This window comes from Astatotilapia calliptera, chromosome 18 (assembly GCF_900246225.1).
Source record: "Astatotilapia calliptera chromosome 18, fAstCal1.2, whole genome shotgun sequence".
Lineage (NCBI taxonomy): Eukaryota > Metazoa > Chordata > Actinopteri > Cichliformes > Cichlidae > Astatotilapia > Astatotilapia calliptera.
This window is the reverse complement of record NC_039319.1, coordinates 10057755-10084416: the sequence shown is the minus strand read 5'-3', so window position 1 is coordinate 10084416 and position 26662 is coordinate 10057755. Positions and strand designations below refer to the sequence as shown.

The 26662-nt window shown below is 38.5% G+C and overlaps 1 protein-coding gene and 1 non-coding gene across 8 annotated transcripts in view; one reads left to right on the top strand and one right to left on the bottom strand.

Annotated features, from left to right (window-relative positions):
- piezo2b (piezo-type mechanosensitive ion channel component 2b) overlaps positions 1–11151 on the bottom strand; it is a 91836-nt gene extending 80685 nt beyond the window's left edge. For all 7 annotated transcript variants that reach the window (XM_026148831.1, XM_026148837.1, XM_026148832.1 and 4 more), the window contains exons 1-2: positions 10553–11151; positions 4335–4430 (exon numbers count right to left, since the gene is read on the bottom strand). In XM_026148831.1, coding sequence (XP_026004616.1) covers positions 4335–4430; positions 10553–10616 — 160 coding nt within the window. In that variant the 5' untranslated portion in view covers positions 10617–11151. The remainder of the gene's footprint in view (positions 1–4334; positions 4431–10552) is intronic.
- A 14765-nt stretch (positions 11152–25916) lies between these two features.
- Positions 25917–25988, top strand: trnaw-cca (transfer RNA tryptophan (anticodon CCA)). Its single transcript has one exon. It is a non-coding gene; the product is annotated as a tRNA-Trp (tRNA).
- Positions 25989–26662: the final 674 nt, after the last annotated feature.

Sequence of the window (26662 nt, the reverse complement as noted above, 5' to 3'; positions counted from 1 at the left end):
GGCAACATCCCCATCTCATTAAATTTACTGCATCCTTGTGGGGGAATGCACAGCAGTTTTACTACAGTGGGGTAATATCCTGGCTGAGGTGAGGCGCTACTGCTGAGCCTCGGGCCGCTGAGGGCTAACCTTATCAAACGTGTGCAACAACACATCACGTTGGACTTCTTGCAGTAAATGTTGAAGTAAAAACAATTTGTGTTAATTTCCCTTTGCAATTCCCAATGCTTTCACAATGGGGGAAAAGAATGCTTGTAAATGCGAGGTATGAGGAGTTTTTGCGAGCTTCTGCATCCAAACTGGTACTAAGGCTCGGGACATTGCAACTTGTTTGGCTTTACCCCCTGTTTTTCCTATTTGTAATAGAACATTTTTGCTGCCTGACGGCCATCTGACTTGTTTGCCAATGCTCATCTTGAAAAAGTAATCTGCGTCACTTTTTCAGTTTCAAAATTCTGTCCCAAGAGCACTTTTCCCCCCCCTTTCAAAACAGAGGCCATTGTTTGGTTTTAACGGTTCCTTCTTTTTCCTAAACAGTCAAAGAACTTCATCCATCTGACAGCGTTAAGACCTGACAAAACACGCTGTCCTGCCAAATCACAGTTTCAGAAAAGCCTAATTAAGTCTTTTAAAGACCAGTTCAATTTATGGGGAAGCCTGCTGTCCGACTTAACAATAAGAGAAAAAGCATCTCAGGTCGTTAAAAAGCATGAAAGCATGACAAAGACTAAAAAGAAAAAAAGCCAAATTAGAAGTCTGCAAGCTAAAACATAAACCTGATAACCATATAACCCATAACATCAAATATTTATGTGAAGTCATGTAAGACGGCTAAAAGACTACAGATTTCACAAAGCTTGTAACACCTACTGCTAAAGCTCTCGCAATGCTTGTTGCTCTTTTAAAAGCAACAGCTTAGATTTTTTTCACCTCCACTGGGAATGCCTTCAAAGGTACATTGAGCTAAATACTGCAATTATGGCATTAGAGAGTAAAACACAAAAACAACAACAACAAGTTGCATAAAATATTGTCTCTGTGCTCACGTATCCGCAGGCACACAGCCGCGCTGCAGCTTTTCAAAGCAAAATGCACCTAATGAATTATTCATGTCAAACATTCGTTTTAAATTAACTTAACAGATTTAACTGCTGCATGTCCTCGAAGATGAAAAGACTGAATGAAACAGACCATCAAAACAAAGCAGCAGTGAATTTAGCTCAATCTATTTACCTAATTCCCTCTAAAATGATTTTGAACATGTGAGTCTTTACTGCAAAATAAGATGGTTTTTATAAGTTTGTGCTGCCTGTGTCTAATTGGCGCTTAGTGTCAAAAGCTGATTTTTAACATATGAATTAACAGGAATGTTACTAGAAATTAGGATTATCTGGTAACAATATAAACAGAGATCAAATGAATTTGATTCAGTGTTTCCATGGTGATTATTTTAAGCCCATGTGCATCTTAAAGGTACTGAATTGGACTGTACATGGTAGAAATATGAGACGCCTCTCCCCTTCAACTCTCTAAACAATATCTACCTACAATCAGCTGTTTGTGCAATGACAACATCGTAATTGTTCCAGCTGTTTTGTACACTGTATATTATCCTGTTATTAAAGTCCTCCTTCCATAACTTCCTCATAGTGAGCCTGTCAGCCTGCAGCCCCCTCCCTGATGACAGACAGCTGAGGCAGACAGATGGGACGCATGTCCTGGCAGGTTGCACTGGAAGGATATCTCCTACTTTCTGACGCCGATGACTTCACTCCTCTCCTGTTTTGGATACTCTGACAATGCGCGGTGAAAGGTCACATAAACATAAGCTACTAAAAATTTAATCCACTTTCCTTTAAGGGTAAACAAAAGAACTGGCATTTTGTCAGGGTGGCGGCCTACCAACATTTTTTAATAGTAGTTTGAATGACCTTTTAATCAGCACGTCATCGCCCCTTGTCACATAGGTGTGACGTTGTGACATCTATACGTTTTTGTGGATTGGTTCTTTTAGTTTGCAGCTACAAAAAATTTCTACTACAAAGTAAGAAAAACTGAATTGTTTCAATGGGTCTGAAGACTTTTTTATTTTAAGTTATATAAGAGCTTTTTATAAGCGACAGATTTTTTAGCAGCTGGTAATTATGCCTGGAAATGCCTCTCTAGGGAAACTCGAACTTACTGCTCAGGACTGCAGAAATAATTAACATTGATTGATTATAAGAAAAGAAAACATACCAATTATTGTTAATAATCAAATCAAACAACAATAAAATACATTTACATTTATTCTAGTATTTATTTCTTTTTCAGTGCTTATTATTAGTATTTTTTTTTATACCAGAGTGAAGTTGTTTGCACTCTAAACCTGTTGAATATGTTCTGAAGTTCATAAAATCTGAATTTGAGAAGTTAACCAATGGCAGCAACAATCCTCCAGCTTAAATGATCCTCAGTTGGTACTGCGCGCCAAGAAAATACTCCCCGCACCATTACACCACCAGCAGCAGCCTGAACTGCTGATACGAGGCAGGGTGGAGCAACGCTTTAATGGTGTTCGCACCAAATTCTGACAGTCGAAGCAGAAAGACTGACTCATCAGACAAGGCAACAGTTTTCCAAGCTTTTATTGTATAATTTTGGTGAGCACGTGCGAAATGCATCCTCTCCGGGTTGCTGCCATGTGACTGGCTAATCAGATTTGTGTTAATGAGCACTTGGTGAGTTGTACCTAATGAACTGGCCAGTTCCATCCCTCAATTGGGAAATTACCTGGGTGAAGATTAGTCTTTTGGGTTTGGTACTTTTGACAAAAGTGAGTTGTTTAGACATTAAATGTGAATAATCAGATGTAAAATTAAATCTTAATTTCAGCCTTATTAGGAACAGGAATACTTTGTATATTTTTTTGTTTTTTGAAGCATGCAGTTTAAGAATATTTATATAGAATATAGATATTAAAACACCCATTAAGGCAGGAAAATAAAAACGTAACAACAATAATGTCCGTCAGTCTAATTCACCTATAACAGTGTTTATGTGATTTTTGGGGGCAATTTTACTTTGGCCAGTGTTTGCAAAAGCTAGACAAAAAAAATCAGTTACACAAATAGTAACAGCATTATTGTGAGTATTGTTGACACATTATCGATATATTATTTTTTAAATATCATTATTATTATCCTTAATGTATATCCTGTCATGACTGTTGAACGACTCTTGAAATCAGCAGCTATCAGCTTCATGAGCGTTCAGCTTTACTAGAAGTCTCTTTAACTATTGATGAGACTGTAAGTGGTCCACTTTCTCCTCTCCTGCACCTCCTCTCTTTCTCTTCCTCCTTTACTTCCTGATTGTTATTTCAGCTGGAGACGAGCAGAGACGAATCTCGGACTGGACGTCGCTCCCTCAGACAAAATAGGTTTATGTATTATTAAACACTACATGTGGTCTCCTGCAGAAGCCTATATTATTAGAGGTCTGGGAGGTGTGCTGTTTAGTGTTTTGTGGTGGATGAAGTGCATAAAAGCGAGGCTTAAATCCCACATTCATCACCCGTAAGGAGAACAGTCACCTCAGTCACTTCTCATAAACCGCAGAGGTCCACCGTGATTCATATTTCTTCAGAGGATGAATGGATTCTAAATAGCTGTCAGCTGTCATATGGAAGCTTGTTTACCGGCTGTAAACTTCCTGCATTTTTATCTAAACCAAAACACCAGAAAGGTTAAAGGTCACCTCCACCTTCAAATCGGATGAATTAATGAACATCACAGACGCACGCAGATCGTGATGTTATGGCCTGGGGAGAGAAACTTCTCAGTTTCTGTTCTTCAAATAAAATGGTTAGCCATTGTCAAAACCAGTCCCCATCCCAAGTTTCTTTTTCTTTTCTTCTCTAAGAGATATTTTACAAGCTCTTTTGTGTTTGTCTTCTCGACAGAACAACTCATGTATTTAGTTTTGTATCATTTATATGGGTATTATATGAGCAAATAAACTAAACCTGAGCCTAAAATGGCAATTTTCATGAAGAGCTCCTTAGATGTGGTCCTAATGGATCACATCTTTCTATCTCAGAGCTGGCCGGTTGCAGATCATTTTTATTATTACAGATGGACTCATGCCTGCGCTAACCAATATTACCTTTCATGGACTGAGCTATGTGCCAAATCCATGCTCATCTTAAGGAAATGCAACTCTCCTGCAGAAGGGCTGGTTTGTATTATAGAGAACAACAAGTCAATTCAAACTCTGGGAAACAGTCAAGATTCTTAGGGTGATGGCAAAGCCACTGAAACTACACAGCTTCAGAGGGGCACTGTAGAGCTTACCTTGCATTGTTGTGCTTGTAGGCTCTGGGAAGAGTGGAATAAGCAGGAGATAGATGAGGTAGACGAAGGACAGGACATTGTACCTGAACAGGCAAGCTGCAGAGACAAAGACAGAAAATTGACCAGCTCAGTAATGTGTTTACAGCTTTGTTTGCATTACATAATGTGTAGGAGTAAATAACGTGCAGACACTGGCAGCAGTCAGATCGTCACTGAACAGATACTTGAGACAAACATGTGGTGAAAATCATTAAAATGTTCCTGCTGGCTCAAAGTAGTAAAACATCAAACATTCCTCTAACTAAACTTCACACTCACAAACCTCATTATCTGTTCATCTGGCCCGCATCACTAAACCAGCCTGTGCTTAAGTCAGTCAATGAACTGCCGTTTGTTTTGAAGAACAGTAAAGACCTGATAGTCCTCGGATGTGAAGAGGGACAATTAGCTGACTGAGCAGCCTGCGGTTATATCTGCCTCCATGCCGTAAAATGCCTCACTAAGCGCAGCTTCATATCACATGTGCAGATTTCAGAGTTTTGCAGGGACGTTATTGAAACCAGATCATTTTTTAGGATTAAACTCTACAAAATGAAATCTTTGAATGTTTTGCAGCAGTGCGGCGAGCGTCATGCACCAGATGCCCTTAAAATACTCGATGTACCTCAGAGATTTCAAAACAGGAAAATAACGTCTGGTTGCCAAAACTTTAAATGAATCACAGCCATGTGGCTGGAGCATGAAGAGTGTGTAATCCCATGACAAAAGTCTGAAAGTACAGTGTTTGATTTTTAACCAAAACACAAAATGAAGGTTAATTAATTCTGCTGTAAAATTATTACAGTTTTTTTTTTTTTTTATTCCAGCTCCAATTTCATGTCATTTATCTTTTAACAAAAGTTTACATCAGGACAGAATGAAAGACCAGGGCTGGCTTTTGTTCAGTTTATTGTGTCAGTAAAACAAATAAATGTGAAGCTGTTAGCTACTTTTTAGCCCTTTAGCGCTTCAACAGTAATTACTTGGCAACTACTGAAAATGAATCGACTGTTTTGGCGAAACGTTCACTGGTTGCAGTTTCTCAAATATTCAGATTTTCCCCATTTTTCACCTACCAAAGAAATAAGGTGTTTATCACTGGCTTACACATTTTCCCTTTCACAATAATATCAATTAATTTACGATAAAAAATACAACCTGCAGTCACGCTTCCACTATGAATTTAGTCAAACCTCAGAACACTGTTTCAGTATTTAGGATGTAAAACCACACATGACACTGGCTTATGTAACACCTTCCCAGCATTACACACACAAACACATACTCACGCCCCATCCAGGCACATGAAGAAGGTCCTTTTGGTTTCATGATGTCTTAAAAAGCTTGAGTGCAAACATGACTTCCAAAAACCATTAATTGATGTATTGATCCATGATGCTCCTCATTTCCTGAAGCAGGCTGACCATCTGCACTGACAAGTTCATTTTTTAACTATTTAAGCAGCTCTGCTGTCTAAATAAAGTGACTCACACTCCCAGATGTGTATACTCGCTGCTCGGTTACTCTGCTCTGTGACATCTGCTTAATATTTCAAGTTTTTCTTAGTTTGTGCAAAACGAATGTAATAAACTGCATAGCTGCTTATATTTTGTTGAACCTTTTTAGGTCAGGGGAAGGGAGTCAGGGAAGAAAGTACACAGTGACTTAGTATAAAATGTGGACACACAGTCTGACCTCCTAAGTTTCTCATTGCGGTTATATCAACAAGCTCAGAGTTTACAACCTGGTCGGCCGCACGAGTTATCGTCTCAGTCACAGACATCGGCAGCTACTGCTCTTGAACTACTGAAAAATTACATTTAAATGCTGAAAATGGTGCTTTTATTTATCTTTGCACGCTCAATGGACCCATTCATCGACATTTGACTTGGCTCTGACTTTTCCCTTGCTGAAGCTGTGAAGTAAGAGCACCTTCAGGTTTTCTCAGTGCTCAGATGCAGACCAGCGAAAACTAACAAAAGTTAATAAAAGCTGTTGGGGCTGTCATCTTTGGGCAAATTGCAAACATCTGGGATTAGTTTCAAGTACGCATGAATGCTTGGCCTGCCACATGCCAAAATCACAAATATAATGACATAAATAGAGCACTATCATTATTGATCTTTTTTCTTTTCTTTTTCAAAGCTTTTTAGCAAGTAGGCGAGGGTTTTTCAGCCTAAGCCTCTCAGGTGATTGAGGAGGGAATGACTCACAATCTATCATTTTTCATCTTACACTGTTTTAATCCACCCACTTGAATTTTTATCCACATTAAATGTGGCATTAAACACTTTCTAAACCTGCAAATTTTCATGCTAACCCCATTAATCGTCTGCTCTGAGCTTTAAGTCTAAATTGGTCTCTAACCATATTTGATGTACAGATAATCCAAATGTATCTATATGGCTCTGCTCCCACTGCTAGCCTGCAGACACTTGACCGCAGCCTTCCTGACCATTTGCCTTTGCTGCATGACTCACCATCAGAAGATTTTAACACAGGGAATGAAAATAAACTGACCTTCTTTTAAGATAAACCGGTTACTGCAAAAATCCCCATTCACGGTTGAATCGGGCTTTTGTCTCTTCCAGTTAAACCTACTATTACAAACACACAAAGCCTAGACACAGGCGAGCCAAACCAGAATTTTGCAACCAACTAATTTCACAGTTTTAGGCCTCATAAATGATGAAACGTGGCAGGAGATAAGACTGCGCAGTGCCAAGCGAAGCCAAGCACTGGGAGATAAAGGAGTAAAATGAAACCGTTCAGAAGAAAGTCATGAACGAGATACCACATCAGCTGTTTTCATCTGAGCATGAAACTAAGAACTTGTGTCTATTATGATACCATGAAAGATATCCACAATGTCCTTGTACTACTTTCCAGATAAAATATGTTCAGAGAACAAACGATTAATCTGGGCTTCAAACTAACAGCGATCTTTATTATTAAACAACATTTTATTTCCTTCACTATTTGTTTGACCTGTTGGCAAATTGTGATGGGTCAAAGCTTTAACAGTTTAAAGTGATAACTTTACTGTAGATGGATTCTTTTTTTCTCAGCTCAAACCCAAATATGTTCCATTTACTATCAGAGAAAATAAGGATATCATCTGTTTAGTTTAGTGTCAGATATTCTCATATGAGAAGCAGAGAAGGTTTTGTCATTTAAAAATGATTTAAGTGACTGGACGAACACAAACACACAGGTTGCTGCAATGTTAGAGTTTTACCTGCGTATTGCTGCCCTCTTTTAATATAAATTTAACTGCTTCAGACTTTGAGCAAAGCACCAAGAACATCTGAACTTCATGCAGTCAGCTTTTTTTTCTATCATATCTGGTATTTTTTATTTGGGTGATCAATTTAAAAACTATTTTAAACTCAAACATTCATACACTGAACTATCGTGCAGAGTTCAATTGCAGAAGAATTTGCCTGATGTCTGATTCCTTTCTCTTTAATGGTTTCTGATAATAATAAAATTATTGCTTAATTCTCTCCAGCCTGTTTTTACCCATGAGAGAAAGCATTAATCTGTCTTTGCTTTCCACAAAGAATTTGCTCTGTATCTGGGATTTCACCTTATTTGGGCAATCTTCTAACTAAACATTTTATTTTTAAGAATATTATAGTTTTGAAATTGATGTTTAGCCTAAACAGAACACTTTTTGCCACCTTGTCAAAGATTCTTAGTCAACATATCTGATGAAACAGCAGAGCATCTTCATATCAAAATACCACCTAAAGCATTGTGTTCTAGCGATGGCCACTGCAGCATCTGCAAACTGCACAACCCAGCTGACTAGCTGCTCCCTCTTTACGGTCACACCGCAGGTTCGATATCAGATCAGACATTTGGAAAAGTGCGTGCTCACAATTAAGTCCGCACTCCAAACTCTGCCAGTAAACACATAAACAGCAGCCTGTTTGATCAGCAAAACTCGAGCTGTGTGCAGATGTGTGTGTTTGTTTGTGTATGTGTGTGTGTGTGTGTGTGTGTGTGTGTGTGTGTGTGTGTGTGTGTGGTGGTGGTGGTTTAGGGGATTGTGTACACATGGGCCCAGCAGTTCTGCCGGATTCAATAGAGGTGCTGTCAGATGGCCAACAGGAAACACAGACTATTCAACGTCAGTAGGCAAGTCTTTCACTAGGACATGAGAAAAGTGTCAGTCTCTGCATATAACGCACAACTAAACATATAGTGCGACTGTTATGTAGGTGTTTGGGGTAAGATAACATCTGCTGCGGTGCAGTTCACTTCCTCTCAGTTTATTTGGCAGTGAGAAGCCAGAAAATTTACTTTTATATTTTATATCCCAAAGACAAAAACCAATACTGTCTGTCTGCTGATAGCATTTGGTTTCATGGCTTATTTATGGCAAGGGCTTTAGTTCTCAAAAAGGAAAGAAAATCAGCTGATCAGGTGACCAAAAACAGCATCTGTCATCGCTGATGCTGTCTGTTTCTATATGTTCCCTTCTTTCCACTTTACATTTCCTCCATCCTGACAGTTAATGATGTGTACAGGCGTAGCGAACGCTCATTTGCACTTTGAAAAAACATAAAATATTAAAGGTATGTTTACGATAAAAGGGAAGGCAAATATTCTCTCCCTCAGAACCGCATTATTAATTCATACTGTTAAAACGACTTTCCACGAATTAATGGAGACAATGCATGGACTCACGATTGCTTTTGGAAATAAAAGGGGCATCAGGCTGTCAAATGATGCATTATAGTGGTACTGAGTGGGGCTTATCTATAGAAAGCATGCTGTTAGCTTTAAAAGTACCCCGCCCTCATAAGTCTTACACAGACACCACATTGGAACCTCAAAGGCAGTTAGACACTAATCACTTTTCGCTTGTGGCCTACCACAGGATTACAACTGAAAACGCAAAGTAAAGTGCATTTAATTCAAGGAGTCTGCATCCAAGGTGAGACTATGCCTCCAAATCTTCTCCACAAAATGCAAATAACCATCGAACAATGTGTCACCTTCAGTGAAATTCATCAGCTTTTCTAGGCAGATTAGTCCTGCAAAAAGTCACAAAATAAAAAACTCCAAAGTTTGACGGCATGAATCATCGTCCACATCTGCATAGCAAAGGAGTGAATCAACACGGCCACAGCTTCTTCCTTGGAACAGAACACTTTTCTCAACAAAGTAACAAATTCAGTAAACAACAAAACGAGGAAGCACAGCTGACTACAACTCTGAGGAATGTGGAACAGCTGAAGACGTGCAGCTCAAACACTGTCATCGAGATGTAAATGATAATGAATAACAATCACACTGTCAGCCGCCAAACAGTTCAATTACAACACTGATGATTCACTAATATTAAAGGAAAACTCCGAAACCACAGTGAAAACCAAAGATACGAATTACCAATAATGCAAAGTCTGTGTATTTAGTGTTGCAATACATGTTTCATTTCCAGACACGAAAAAAATCCGATTGAAAGGAAATAATAAACTAAAACTTTGATGCTGTGATTCTGTATTTAGATATAAATAAACATACACCATTTAATTCACATCAGTTCATTTTCACCATCAGACTTTTGTACCTGAAACACAGACACCATGCCTTTGGTGTGACTCTGCAGTCACTGCTGCCGGCTGTGTTTCCTTCATTACCTCCAATAAAAGGTGACAGGTGGAGGACATTGCTGGTAAATGACGGCTCTGCTTTGTAATCTGTGTTTAATAGCTGGTGCATGACTCTGTGCAGTCTGTCGTTTTTCGTTTGGATTCACTTTTAGAGGAAAAGACCTCGGCAGTGATGAAAGGTGATCTGTGACCTCCATCACTGTGAGGTCAATCACAAATCATATAAAAAAAATCAATGACATTTTCCCACAAACATAAATATGAAAGCTGCTCTCAATGTCCTGAACAAATATACTGGAACTGCGCTCTAATATATATGAGGCTTTGAATTAATGTCACAACTGATTTATATCAGTGTAGGAAGCCGAGACAACGCAGACTAGAGTACAGTTATTAATTAACATTAAATTTAAAGGTACAAGCACAGCACAGGGTGGGATCAGTAAATAAGCTTTATAGATATTATTAGTTTAATTACACATCCTTACTTACCATAGCCAATAACACAAAAGGCCAACAAAGATGTAAAAATTGGGTATTAGAGAGAAAACTCACCAGCTGCAAGACATACTGGGAGCAGTAACCTGAAGACCAACCCGCACACTACTTCAGAGGCCATGGCTCGGGGCAGGCCGTGTTGAATCCAGGTAAAAGAAGCCGAGAACTGTCTCTCTAAGGGTTCTCTTGCATCCCAAACTCCTGCGCTCTGTCAAATCCCAGCTGGCTGCTCCAGACGGCCACATCGGCTCTCCCCTGGTGACACCTGGACTCTGGTTATTCCACAGTGAAACACTGCGCATTCACCAAGGTTCGCCTCATCAGCTCCGTCGCCAGAAAATAGTATCACCATGATAGTTTAGTGGCTCAAATGCTGTAAAGTCATGTTGACGCTGCACAAGCTGAGCAGCGGACTCAGGTGCGCAAACAGCTGCGCTGGCACGGCGCGTAAAAAAGCCGGACAAAGGAGCCAACAAGTCCTCAAGTCCAATTAAACCCCTTTCAATGCTAAACCACTTTAATCCTTAACGGATTACATAGTCTGTGTATACTTCTTAACAGAGGAGGAATGAAAGAAGACCAAAGTATAACCGGATAACGCTACCCTTCTTCCTTAGCCCCCGTGGTGAAATTTGACTTTCTGACTTCTGGTCCGGATTGTGTTCGCCAACAGGAGGCTACGGGACAAGCCTGAGATTGGCGTCGTGTTCAGCCAATCAGAAGTGCGCCATTGGTAGCTGATCCAGCCCCCTGCGATAATTGGAAGCAAGAGGTGGGACGCGGAGATGGATGAAAATACCACAAGAATGAAACGATAACGTGAAACACACGCAGCCTTTTATTAATTCTATAATTTAATTATATTAGTGCATATTTTGCTATTTAATCACCATTTTTAAAGTAATAAACACCAGATAACCACGGCCACGTCGAGGAAGATTTTATGAATTTCAGGGGGGAGACTTTTCATTATGACCTGATCTCTTCAGGTCCAACTGTTTATCGGAGAGAAACAGCGACGCCTACCGGTGCAGTATAACCACTCCAGTCTAATCCAGTTAACCACAAAAACAGGCCTGCGCTGTTTGTGCTTGCAGGCAGGAAAATTAATTTTACCGAAATGTTTTCAGTTCTCGGACAAATTCTAAACAATGTAAGAAAACATCTTCTCTAGTAACACGTAATTTAATTGCTGAGCGGGTAAACAAACATGATTTAAAGCTCAGTTTGAAGCCTCAGGATGTTTTTTTTGAATTTCCAAATATTCAAACAAAAGGTTGGAAGCATATTTGCTGTTTAAATAGGATTTTGTGCAGAGGCAGCTGCAGAGGTCGCCCTGTCAGATGGGTGACCCCTGTTCTTCACCTAAACTCATCATCTTAAAATACATTTTATGGCACAATTTTTAAAGATTAAACTAAACATTTTAAACAAAGGCCTAATAATTTGAGGAAATTTATTTTTAATTTACTTTTGAAATACAAAGACCCGTGAAGTGAAGTTAAAATGGCACATAGACTGGAAACTAAATCCAAGAATTTGCTTTTTGTGTGTCATTTGTTGCATCTGTACAGAAACTAAAAAGTGTGAGTGAGTGTAGGAAGATGCACAAAATACACTTCTTCCATTAAAGTTTCTGTTTGTATACAGAATACATTTGCGAGAGGTGTTAACAGATGTTTTAACCCAGAAAAGAGCCAAGCTACAGTGTCTGTTTAGTCTCCAGTATTTAAGTTCTATCTTAATTTATAACACAGAGGCAAAAGCGTGGCGTCATCTAATCAAAAGAAAGCGTGCAACTGAGAATATTTTCTAATTACACAAGTGACTAATGAAAGAAAAAAAATAATAAAGTGTCCCACCAAGGATCCTCCACAAGTGATGTTGTTGTGACAGCATTCATTGCTGGGACACTCACTACAAAGGCCGTAAAGGCATTTTACTAGTCTGGTTTTGGGAAAAGTGTGAAAAGCTGATCTATATGGATGTGATGTAGAGTTTGAGTTCTGGTGAGTTCAACTGAAAACCACATGGATGCTGCTTCTGATTAAAATGATGGTAAAGTGAATGGTGTGCATTGATGTGACACTGAATTGACAGTTCGCAGGAGAAAGAAAAGAAGCATTTTTAAAAGTTTGCAGGTGACGGGATGCCATTTCTAACTTCCCAGTCAGCTGAAAGAGCCCGAAAAGAAACAGAAAGCTGTTTTCCTGACTGAACTTTCATCCATTGGGTTGATATCCGCTAACTGTTAGTGCTGTCAAATCAGTCAGTGACCCATGGTGTAGATGTGGGCACTGTCATCATGGAGGACTCCTATCCAGGCTGAAATGTTTCATCAGCCCCCTAAATGTTCTCTGCCAGCTCACAAAACAAGTTTTTTTGGTTTAATGTGTTTTTAATGGAGATACCTGCATTCATCATGATTCTCCATTCATTTATTCAGGTTTAAGTCATTAATGAGTCATCAAATCTCCATGGATGGCAAAATGTCATTAGGAAAGCTGCCTGGAGCTTCTCCAGCACTCTGAGCATGATGCACTGAAAGCTGGTGTTGACTCATTTGCTTGAACATAATTTTCTGAGTCAGATGTTTAATATTAGAGGACACTGTAACTGTGGAACAAATATACTCAAAAGACCAATTAGAACTGGTTTGATAGACCTGGACACTGTGAAAAGCACTAATGTGGACTAAAAATAACAATAATAAAAAAAAAACATGTAGGAAACTGTTTCTTGTATTGGTTTTTCCTTCATTTGAAAGATATCAAAATTCATTTATGGTTACTTATCACCACAGTAAAGCAAAGGCCTTTAAGGCAAAGAGTGCTGACATAATGTTTACCTGTGTGTTAAACAGGGAAGAGCATCCAAGTTTAAACTCTGAAGTGCATTAACTTAAGAATAAAACCAATCAATAAAGCATGCTTTGATATGTTTAACAACTTTATTGACAAGGAAATGATCAACGATGCTGTTCCCCCTGAAGTGCATTATACAGAATGAGAGCAAGGTATGATGGGAGTCAATGCTGAGCCAACTGACCCTTTACCTGGAAAAGGCAGAGCAATTAAAGAAGCAAAGTTTCTGCTTATGATGTGATGAATCGTCGTTTGGCCTAATAACCGAAATGGATTCGGTTTATGAAAATAAGAAAAACAAACAGCTGAGCACTGCTGAGGGAAAAGCTGCTCGCTGCCAACCTCTGCCCAGAAGCTTCACTTTTCACTGGAGATCCAGAGCGGCTGGAAGGTCTGCAGTCAGAGTGACCCACGATGCCCCTAAGCTGCAGCCATCAACAATCAATAACCAACCTCAAAACATGTCAGCGAGCCCTTGATTTGTTTCTGCCGTTTGAAGTCTGGACCTGCTGATCTAATCCCTCAGATGGATGCGAATCTTAAGTAACATTTGTCTTTGATCCATTATTTACCGGATTCTTGAGAGGGACTTATTGATAAACTCTTGGTTAAAATGGACTCAACAGTTTTACGCTGTGGCGCTCTGGGTCAAGTTGTTCTTGAGTCACTCACCTCAATTTTTAGGTCAAGATTGTTTCAAGAGCAACAGGGATAATTTTTGTTTATCAGGAGCCTGGAGCTCATGAGACCTCTAAATGGGCACCGTTTAGCTTAAAGACAGTGAAAGTGAGTCTCAAATCCAGAATATTTTTTAGTCTAGACTAAAAACTAAACACTTATGGCAGTTCTAGCAGTCCTGCAAGACTGCACTTTAGCACAGTGATGCTTTAAATATATTGTCATCTTAGTTTTGCTCGGAGCCAATTTTGCACTTTTTTGTGCAAAATGACTTCATCTCTGCATCACATCGTTCGCCCTCTTCATGGGACATAAAATGTCACCACATGGCAAAACACTGACATATGAGGATTCAGAAATAACAAACATATAAACATAAAAATGACAAGTAGAGTCAAATGTTATGGCTACAGCATATTTAAAACAACCTCAGCTGACCAAAGTGTTTTACAGGTGTAACAAAATATACATTATATGCAACAGTCACTAAATCAACATCGAATGTACACTAAAAATTCTCAAATAAACCAAAGTAAATAAGACTGTTTCCAAATTAAAGGTCAGGAATACAATGAATGCAAGTCAGAATAAGTTAAAAAAAAAATGTAAATATGGATTATTTTCATATCAGAGACATGTTAATGTAAGGTTTTATTTGCTTTATTTATTTAGACAAGCTGAGCCAAGACAGTGACTGAGAAGGCAGATTTTAAAAAGCTAAAACTTGAGCTTTACTCACAAAATGTGGGTTCAAGGTTACAAAAACCAAGAAGATAAACAAAGCACAGAAAGAAGCCCGAGGCTGAAAAATACAAGAAAAAAAGTAAAAGTAAAACAAAGAAGCATGAATGACAATGAGGACAGTGAAGCCAGCATTTCTTCATCTAGCTTATCTGTCCTAAACTGGCTGACCTCAACATTAAAACAGTCTTTTACAATTTTGTCCATATATTTCAGTTTAGCTCATGAGAAGCAGCCCTCCTCTGGTCTGAGCCTGATGTCAGGGTAAGATACTGAAACATTCCTGTTTTTGTATCGCTGCACTGATTTTTAGTTGTCTGACAGACAGAGTTCCTCAGATAACAGCGAGATTTATACATGAGTCTGACAAAAAAAAGGGGAAAAAGTATTGTACAGCCCTCTGGTCAAATTTAGATCTCAACACTGAGTATTTGAGCTCCTGGTATTTGAAACTGGAGAATTTATATTTATCCTTTTCCTCCCGCATTCCTCTATATTTGTACATGTCCAGGAGATGATCTACTTCTAGGAATAAAATAGAGAAGATAGTCGATTTCAAAATGTTGCTCTAAAACAGTGCTGACTGGTGGGACGTGGGGCTACAACAGGTGGGAAACATAGGGAGTGAAAGATTTTTGTAGTTAAATTAAAGATGAGATTCTTGATGACATTTTCACCTCTATTTAAATAACTTTAATTTTAATCATTGTAATTTCAAGGTTTAAGTAAAAGAAACAAACCAAAAAAATTATTCTTTTTTTAATTCTGAAGTAGGTTAAGCCAGAAAAAGGAGAATATGCAGATTTTAGTTTGCAGATTTTAACAGTTTCACAACCAAAAACGGTCCTTTCAGGTCAGCCTTTCAGAAAAATGCCTGCATGAGCATAGAATTAGATGGACAAATATCGATTATCAGAAGTAAAATCTAAGAACACAGAAAGCCACCGCACTGTTCTAAATCCTGAATATCTTTGGATTTTATTGCCAGTCTGCAGCAGCATTTGCCAAGACGAAAACACAAGTGAAAATGAAATTAGGGCCCAGATTGCTTCAGTATTGATCCACCAGTGAAATTCAAACTGTGAGCATGTTCAATATTTACATGGATGCACTTTCCATGCACTTTAAAGGTGCCCCAGCTTAAGTGGGCTTTTCACTGTCTTTCTGTGGTGGCTGAGGGCAGATAGTCTCTTCGGGAATTAAGACTCATATGAAAACCAGATAAGTCCAGTTTGGATTCTGTCCATATTTTAATGCTGTCAGTTAATTTCCTGATGATTTGACAATCATTGTAATCAGGCTGCTAAATTTAAAGATGAAAAATATGTTTAATACATGTGATTTTCTTTGTCTGTGGTTATGTAATAAAATCAAGTTTACAGCCATTCTGAAAGTAAAAGCAAACTATAACTCATTCTGCTGGGAAGGTCTTTACTTTTCTATGGATTTGATTGTCAAGTAAGGCTGACTGGGGAATGAGACAAAGACAAAGGTGGATAAACACATGGACGCATGTCCGGTAAAGACGATTAGAACAGTCACAGAACAAAAACTGCAATTTGAGGTCAGATAAAATATAGGTGGTGTGTTTGGGGGGGTGGTCACCCAAGAGTGGAGAGGAACAGCACAGAGTCAAAACAGAGCGGAGGGATCTCAGAAGATTGAACATGTGGTCACTCATGGAGACAAAATCTCATTAGAAGCTGTGCAGGAAGCCAACGACAGAAGTGGAGGAGCCACTTGACTTGTCTGGAGGCTGATAAGGAAAAACAGGTAGACTCATGTACCTCGGTGTCCGATCTGGCACATAAAACAGGCACTCTGTGAGGTGGTGTAGGCACTGAAAACAGTCTCTGGAGGAACTGGCACAAGGGACAAAGACTTGGAGAAAATCAGCTGGAGCCCCAGTGATTGAGAAGAGGCCCCATCTTTGGTTAGGAGTCACTGGTTGCCCTTGTATCAGACTGAGGCCATCTGAGCTCATCCAGTGATTCAGGGATAGGTGGGGTGTTGTTCTCCCTCAGAGCAGGCTTTAATGCACAAAACCTTCGGGGTTACGACAGTAAGCATCACATTTCATACCTTTTGCAGTATTTTATATTAAAATATGTCGTAATCTGCCAATTTAACTGCAAGTATCTATAGATAGCTTGGAAATCAAGTTGATTTAACTGAAGGACAGAGCAGCAGAGCATCCTTCTGAAAAGTCAAGCTTCTGATTTCATTATTAAACTGTCTTAATTACAGGTGCGGAACCTGACAAGGCAAATCGGAAGATCTAACGTTATTTAACTCCCTGACTATGTTCCCATTTGTCTGTAGTGTAGGAGACCGACTCTTTATCCATGTTATTAGTGCGAATTGACTCAGGGTAATGGCATTCATTAACGGGCGATTGCAGGCCTGTTTTGTGTGTAATAAAGCTTCTATGGCCTCAGCATTTGAAAGCAGGAAGATGCTCGTGTTAATGCACATACACAGGATGTCGGAGTCATTGGAAAGAACTTACGTGTTGACCGAACATCACTTTACATCCTGAAATATTTACATCCTTCACACTGAAACAGCAAGTGGCATGATGAAAGATATGCTGTAAGGCTATGCATTATTGAGGACTGTGTGTGCTTTTACAGGAATCCCAAAGCGGGGAAGAGTTCAGCTTTTAACAACCATGACCTAAGAGGTCGAAGGTCACTAGGACTTCATTCCTCTGGCCCTGCTGCACACAACAGTGTCTGTGTTTCGTAACACAATGGACTTCTTTGGAAGGGTGGAGTGTCTGAAAAACATGGAGAAAGTTGCTTCATGAGGAGGAGGAGTGCTGAATGTGCCTGCTTTTACAGTTTTTCTCAATTGCTTTGATGCAATTCTCACAGCAGGAATGTCATTCTGTTCTCAAAAAAGCTAGGGCATTTTTCACTATACAGACTCGCCTGTGCAAAAGACACTAAAACAATCAAAATGTTTTTTTCCACTCACTGCAACTTTGTGACGTGATGGATTTATTTGAGACTTTACAAAAGCTGAAATGGTGAAAAGTAATATGATACTTTTGAAACTGTGCAGTATGTGTCAGAAACAAGCAAAGAACATGTATACAATCTGAGAACATAGCACCAATGACTGTATACACTGGTCACTTTATTAGGTGCACTGTTCAACTGCTTATTAATCCAAATATCTGATCAGCCTTTCACATGTCAGCAACTCAAAGCATCTAGAATTATTGGTAGTGAAGTTGCTGCTGTCCTTCTGTCACAAATCACTCCGGACAACAAATATATCAGAAAAAAAGACCAAAAGAATATAAAATTAGAACCTTGCACCAAGCACTGTGTGGTAGAGTACAGTCACACTACATAAAAGTGCTTGTGTGTAATTAGCAGTGCATCTGTGATACCAGGCCAAGAGCATCTCTTTCTATTTACTTCAAATAAAGGGAAATTTCTCTACTACAACTGTGAGTGTGTGGCTGGCTTTACTCCTTCAATGCTCGATAGTATTAGGAAAAGTGGGAGATGTGTAGTTCTGACTGATTTGATTAGTTTACTTTGCGTCTAACGACCAAAGTTAAATGATTTGGTGGATGTTTCACAACCTTCAAACCCGCAGCAGTAACTCACTTGAGGTCAGTGACTCCTTCTAGCAACACACAACCTTCCTGTGCCGATGATCACGTGTGCACACAGAGTCAGGAGTTAGTGATAAAGTGCTGTTTACAGTTGTATGTTACCAGCTCTATCCTAGCCTCTCTCAAAGACGTTTAGTGTTTGCCCCCATTTCCAAGAATCAATAAAAACATTTACGTATTTACTTAAATATTTGAGTAAGTAAGTAAGTCACCAGATCTCAGTTCAGTGGAGCATCCTTGAGATCTGCTAAGTAAGAAGTATTTATTTAAAAAGGCCTTATCTTATAATCTGGCAGCCATAGCAGGTCTGCCATATGTTCCCAGATGTCCTACCACCCACTTCCTTAATGTCTTAATGGGCATTTTCATGATTAATCATTATATTTGATAAATATTACAGTTTTTTAATTTGTCCCATAGTCAGATTGTACATTACTGTTTTTAGCATAAATTTTTAATTGATATGCATGTGACCATCATCTCTGTCTTTTCTAAACTGATCATGTAAAATCTTAATATGTAAACTTCATTAAAAAACACCTATAGACCAGTTCTGAAACCAATTTAGTGGAGTGTAAGTAGAATATTTTCCTTTGGCTGTCATTCATTTTTTTGAACATTTTTTTTTTTCTTTTAGCAAACGTATTTATTTATTTGTGTATGTTAAACCAGGGATCCCTGAAACTTGACCCCTACAGATACAGTAGTTTTATACTTGTTAAATCTGTTTCCTAGGTGTATCATAACCCCAGACCGTGTCACGATGTGTCGCCAGTTTACTGTCAAATTTGGGTCCATTAGAAGAGTTCATGCTAATCAGTGCGATGCTGCTGAAATGATTGAAAACATTTTTGTCTTTCAATTCTGGGATCAGAATGGCTCATGCATCAGGGTAAAGGGCTAACTTAATTGTTCCATGAAACTGCATGTGATGTAAGTCATAGGTATGGCTATCATAAACAAATATAACATCTACAGGAGATTTTGGACCCCCACCACGAAGCTCCCGGTGCACATTTCCCCTATTTATTATATAAATGTTTTCTAGGGATCACGTTTTATTTTTTTTACTTTTAATATATTTTTATTCACTTATTCTTTATTTCTATGATTGATTAGGATTCATTCTGAACAGGTCCTCAGTCCAGCGCAGGAAGAATCTACATTAAAGCTTATCACTGTATATTTATATCTTTTTCAAAAAAATAAAATAAAATAAAAATAACAGTTGACCCAGATGCATACTTAATTTGGAAATTGCCATTTGAAACACATAGAAGTAAATTTTTCTGTAAACAGAGTCTTATTCTCATTTTGATATTCCGCTTTGATGTTTGCGTTTATATCACTCCAGCCACGGTTGGGACCCAGCAGCAATTATGAAAGTAATTTCTAGAACCCATCTCCTATATTTAACACCACAAGTGCCTCTTTCTACTCTTACTGCTGAACATGAGCTGCTCAGCATAATCAGAACAACCACAATCTAAAGATGGATCATGTGGCAAATAGCATGCTGAATTATAGACTTCCTGTTCAGAGTTTATCAGGTGCCTAATGCACATCCAATCTTTAATCATTTAAAGTACAAACAATTGTGTACACCCATTCCCCACACAAAAAAATAGATCTCACTGAAGTTCAGCATCATCCTGTAACATAATAATCTTGTTGAGAGCTTCATATTCTCCAATATAACCCAACCAATCATCTGCACTCCATTAAGTGTAATGTAATTGTAACTGGGAGCTGAGTGTGTTATTTAAAAGTTTCCTGCTGAGCATACAAAATGCACACTGGCCCCAGTACTGGTTTCTATTTCAAAGATGTTCAATTGTTGACGACTGAGTTAAAAGTAAAACAAAGAATTTCATAATGAAAGCAGAAAACTGATGAAAGGATTTTAATACTTGACCAACATAGGAATCCCCTTTTCTATATTTCATTATATATTAACATAATAAAATTATTTTAACTCACAACATTAGATTTGTACTCTGGAAAAGAAGGCCTCCAAAATGCTGCTGAACAACTTTACTTGTCCTGTGATTTAAGGTGGCACAACTTTATGTGCTTTTTATATCAATAAAGCAAAGCTGTATTCATCGCACACTCAAAGAGTTGGGACTATCTCAAATTACCCAGTGGCATTTGGACAGAGCTGGCCTTGTTTCATATTCCTACAAATATGCAACATGAAAACACAAAATAGATTCTCTTACAACTGTCCTTAAATGAAAGATCTTGTGATTTTCCTTCTTTTCTGCTAGAATGGACACATTTTTTAACAGTGCAACTCCAAATTATGCCTGTGACCACAAAGCTGTTTCACCAGGCTGCTTTGAACGCTGTTTCAGACAGTTTTCTTTCTACTCTTGCGTCTGTTTATCGTCCCTTCAAGAACATTTTCTTCAAGCAGTCATTGCAAGCACACGAGCCCCGCCCACCTGCTGTTCAAATCATTTCTTTAAAACAAGCAGAAAATCAGAAGAAAGCTGGCTTGAAGGCAGCCAAGCTAAAATAAATGATGGGGGTTTGCACAAAGGCTCAGTATAACATGAAAATAATAAGATAATTATGAACTATTTACACATGGAAAGCTCCTCTACTGGCATCCAAGAACTAAAATATGGAGCTGAAAAGAGTGGAATAAGTCTCCTTTAATGGTGCCTCAGCTCCATTAAGCTCTTGTGGTACTGTGCTTGCTGGGACAATTGAAAAGAGAACAGCCTTTATTATTATTATTATTATTATTATTATTATTGTTGTTGTTGTTGTTGTTGTTGTTGTTGTTGTTGTTGTTGTTGTTGTTGTTTAAAAATGACAAGTCCAAATATATATGCTATGAGATAGGAGCGTGTTAGTCTGCCCAAAGACGCTTTTCAAAATTTCAAAATAAAACAAAAAAGCTCGACATTTTTTTTCTTTACACTTTACACGAAATGTGTGTTAAAAACAAATTTAAAACATGAAAGTTTAGCATTTTGAATTTAATTGAAATAATTTGAATTATTATACATACTAATTTGATTTGCTCCAGTTAAGAAAAGTGAAACTGTCTCAAATCAAAACTGAACAATGGTTGCAAGCATGCTTTCTGAAACCCCAAATAAGAGACAGATGTCTTGACAGAAAAACTGTGAATACACATGTGTGCAAAAAACTACGCAGCCAAGAAAAGTACGAAAGAAAACTTAAGCTTCCATTCATGCTGGTAAGATGTTTTTGAAATTAAGCTGTAATGATATGTCCCACATTGGGTCAGATTGTATATTTTCTTTGTTTTCTGATGCTATTTTTGTTTTTTCTCAATTTCAACAATTTTGTAATGCTTCAAAAAAAAAAATCCTTCACATTTCATTTTACAATACTGACATTTTTACTGCAGTCTTTCCAAAGTCAGTAAAGTTTTGAGAAACAAAATTGATGACTCAGTCGTGAATGGTTTTGTGTGATTTAGTGACGGGTCATGTTTTGACAAATGTGAAAAAGGTTTTGATTGTTTTGGTGTCTTTTACACAGGTGAGTCTGTGTTGTGAAAAATGTCTTAACTGTTTTTTAGAATTTCAAATAAAGTGGTGAGAATGATTTTTCTGCTGTGAGCCAAATCGATTGAGGAAAAACTTTAATGTGGAGAAACATTTAACTGAGCAAAAGCCTCCTTAATGACTCGTGTCTGGTTATCTGTAATTGAACCAAATTTAATAGTTGATCGTAATCAGCTAAAATAAGCTAATGTGCTTTTATCTTACTTTGTGTTTTTCGACATGTGAGCTTAGAAGAAAAAAACTTTAAATAAAAATTAAATTTAAGACACTGACATACAACTTTACATGTTTTCGTACTTCCTACGAGACTACTGTTATAAGAGGGCTGATTGTTGTTTTTATGTCTTTAAGTTATATTCACAAACAGCTTTCTTTACTTCTCTCTAAATTAGACTGTATGTGTTGGTGTGACAGAGTAACTGTCTATCCAGGCTGTATCATTCATCAATGTTAGCTTTAGCAAACTCCAGCCATAGAAATGTTTAATAGTCATGACTGGCATTTACACTAAGGTCTATAATTTGTTGGAGAGCAACAGAGTTTTTGTAGGCTTTGTACACCGCCGCACACAGACAAAATGTGATTGAAGCATAAGAATGGTTGACATTTGTAAGAGCAAAAAACATGGATTACTGTTGGTTATTCATCCAAAGATAGGTAGCCTGTTGCACAATTACTGCTGAGTGTTCTGACTTCATTTCATTGCATAGCTAGTTCCTTCTGATAGCATGTTTTCCACCAGATAACCAGTGACAAACTTGTCAGTTTCCCTTGAAAGGACACATTAGTCAAACTACAAGCAAGTCATCCACAGGAATGCTGGCGAGCACCCAGGAGGACCAGAAACAAGGGAAAACCCATAAGCACTTTCTCATTTCCCAGATTGTTCATTCTCAGTTTTTAATCCTTCATCTTGATTTGCAGACTCATTTTAAAGTGATGCCAGTTAAATATGTTTGTTATGGCATAATTTTTTTCATTATAACTGTATTTTAGGATCTCAGGTGGGACTGTTGTTACCTCAGTACAGAGGCCCCCGTTTACATTAAAGCCGTGTCATTAGCTTTCCTGTCTAATCAAGGGTGAAATATTCAGATTAATCTTCTTCCCAAAGCTTCTCCTGCAACCTTGTCATAAGCACTCCTATTAGCCAACCACATGAAAGCACTTTGGTTCATTATTGCGTCTCTCTAATCTGAAATCTTTCATATTATTGAGGAGAGGATGCCGATGCTTGCAAAAGTTGCAGAGGTCAGTGAAAATCAGCTCAACAGTTATAAATGCAATAAATGAACATGAATCAGCTATTGAATGTAAATTTAACCATTAATTTAAATTTAGTCTAACCCGCGTTTATCGTATCCCCACAACTCTACTCACAAACCCCTGTCAGGTCTCCCAAGAAGGGGGAACAATGTCTTTCCTGCAGGGTGAGGCCTCTAGTTTGTCACTTGGATTTGGATCTAAGAGCAGAGGCCTTCAAGTACCTCAGCAATAAGGTATTTCTCTTCTTCAGGCTGGGGGCAGTCTTTGGGCCACTCTCCTTAGAGCGCGGGGGACGTTAAGGCCTGCCTCTGCAGTTATAGGTGCAAGGTCAAGATGAGGGAGTCTTTGATCGTCCTTGAATCCATCAGCAAGGTGTTCATGCACTTAGACACTACTTTACTGTCCTCATCTGCACCTTGGCTCGGCTCATAATTGGACTGCCAGTCAAAGCGGGTAGCATGACAGTGAGTGAGAAATGTATGATTATATACTCCATTGTTACCATGGTGAAGTCATACGGGCCTGTTGAGTTACTTTATTTGCTGCGGCATGAAATCAGTGACCAGCACTGCTTACATAGAGAAGCATTTAAATAGGAAAAAAGCTCAAGAACACATAGAAAAGCAAGTTTCACATTTACTTGATGCATTACATAACCATTCTTTAAAAATTAAAAGTGAAACACAACTCTTTGACAAAGCACATTAATATGATGTGAGGATGATACCATCATTGTTTGTTTTTCCAGCAAATGCTTGGCATTGTGTGACCATTAAGGAGGTGTAAGGTTGGAGACCTCAGGAGATGTTTTCAGGGGGAAAGGAATGTAATGACTCGGATGTTTGTCTAAGTTTGTGTGTCTGTGTGTGTCACACGTAAGAAAATGTCCTTTAGGATGTTCTGAACAACTGTGGCAACAACACAGCAGACTCCGTCCTGTTCTTGAGTCGATCGTTCTGGCACCAGATTACAAAGAAGACGTTTTCTTAGTTCTTTTTGGGTCTTGAAATTAAACTACAGTCATCAGTAAGATAGTTGCTGACCTCCCAAATTCCCAAAAAATTCAACTTTGACAGATTGCTCTCTACACGGAGGAGTTTTTCAGTTTTATGGTCAACACTTGAGGTTATCTTTAGGCCAGTTTTGTGGAATGTTAGTTTGTAAGACGAAGATGTTTTGGCTTTTTTAAATATTACCTTATGCCAGAGTGTAACTATGTTATATGTGTGCTACACAAATATAATTAGTCCAGCATCAAACCTGTGACCTGACTGGCTATATGTGGCTGTCGGGCTCATTCGAGTGTACAGAAGCGAAGGTCTGTGATGTTTTCTGATGTGATGCGCCACCACGTGGAGAAAGTAGCAGCTCATAAGGACTCATCTCTGCAACAGCAGGAAAACAAAGCAGAGAGTCTCTCAGTGTCATCACTGGGGAGCTCACAGAAGTCATTATGAGCTGGAACACAGCCCTGTATGTCATTAAAATTCATTTGATGAAACCTAATAAATATCTTTACACGATAAAAACCAGGCAGCACAATACAAATATTGTGCATAATTATCAGCTATTGCAAACTGTTTCAGTTTCTCTCCATGAGGGAGAAGCAGTGGAACTGATGTCATTTTTTTGTTAAAATTAAGTTACTTTAAGGAGTCAGTTTGAAAGGTATTCTAGTTACAGGTGAAACTGATGAAATCTGTGAATGCAAATTGTAAAGTCTTTCAGTAATTTTGATTTCTGTGTATGCACAATAATTCTACATTTTCAGTTCACTGTGATTTGTCTGTGGGGTGAAAATAAAGACCACGCTGATTTACACTGGAAAAAACAAACATTTTAGGGTTCAATATAACAACAAGCAGCAAACAATGAAATCCAAACAGGGCTTTTAATTTAGATTGTTTTTGATAAGACTGAATAGAATATCTCACCATGCTGTACAGGAAATGTAAATAAACAAACAAGGAAAATAGAGTTTCGAGTCCACTCACCTACACGCTTCAATTCAGTGCAATTCCATTTGATTTTTCTGATGCCAAATTATAACAACAGTTGCCTCAAGATGCTTTCTATTATAAGGTCAAGGTGTCACGGGCTGCGACGGCAGACCGTGGGGGAATGTGGGAAAGGAGGACCCATGACTGCCCAGGGGTCCTGGGTCGCCCAGTCCCAGGACCCTGACACAAGGTCCTGCAATAATAAAAAGAAAGCAGAAAAAACTCCAACAATCATATGACCACCCTATGAGCAAGCAAATTGGCGACAGTGGGAAGAAAACAACCCTCCCTTTTAACAGGAAGAAACTTCCAGCAGAGCCAGGCTCAGGGAGTGGCGGCCACCTGCACCTTGCAGTTCTTTAGCAGATCCCAGTTATCCCACCTTCAATAGGGCCAGTGGACTAACAGAGACCCACTCATACTCACATTCACAATATGAGCAATTTAGAACCACGGACAGTCTTTGGACTGTTCTCTTTCACGATTGTTGTTTTTATGACACTTCTTGTTGCTTCAGCTGCAGAGCTCCACGTGGGCTCTGTGTTGAGCTAAGGACTAACGTTCCTCAGGAAAGCAGACAGATCTGTGGTGAATTTCTATAAATGATCACGTTCGTCACACGCACGCACACACTTTTTAAAAAAAAAAAATTTCCCGTTGTTGTTGTTTGGTGGGGGGACAGTCAGAACCGACGACCTCGTGGCGCAACGGTAGCGCGTCTGACTCCAGATCAGAAGGTTGCGTGTTCAAATCACGTCGGGGTCAATCTTTTATTCTTGTCACGCAGACTAAAGGAGAGCGCGTCCCAAATTACAACAGCGAAGATCTGACGTCAAATCCAACATGAAGATCATCAAGATCGAGGCTCTGTGACCCGGTTAATAATCGCACCCGGTGCTGCTGATCAGCAGAGTGTTGATGTAATTTGTCCTTCTTCTTCTGGTTTATGCGTTGCTTATGAAATGTTATGTAGTGGTTGCGTTTTTCACCCAGTACCACACTGAAATTCTGTAACTTTTGGCAACTTTGTCATTACAGTATTTAAGAATATATAGGCCTACTGGAGCTGGCAACTTTTTTCCGTTTTCCCCCATAATTATTTTTTTTATTATTACTCAAGAAACATTTAATTAACAGTACTGGTAATTACCAAAGTCATTGTTTTTGTTTCTGTCGTGGTTAATCCACCAGTATGCGCTCTTTCACTAAAATTATAATCTTAAAGCTAAAATATTATTATTATTGTTGTTATGAAAAACAGAAAAAACGAGTAGAGCCCGTTATTATTTTTTGATTAAGATTTCAAATTACACTACATGTTACATCCCTGAACAGAAAAAAAGATGTTTCAGTGGTTGAATGTTGTGCTTGATTAATTTCAGACTTCTCCAGAAGTCAAATTTGGGAATAAAAATGTGAATTCAGTTTATTATTTGCCT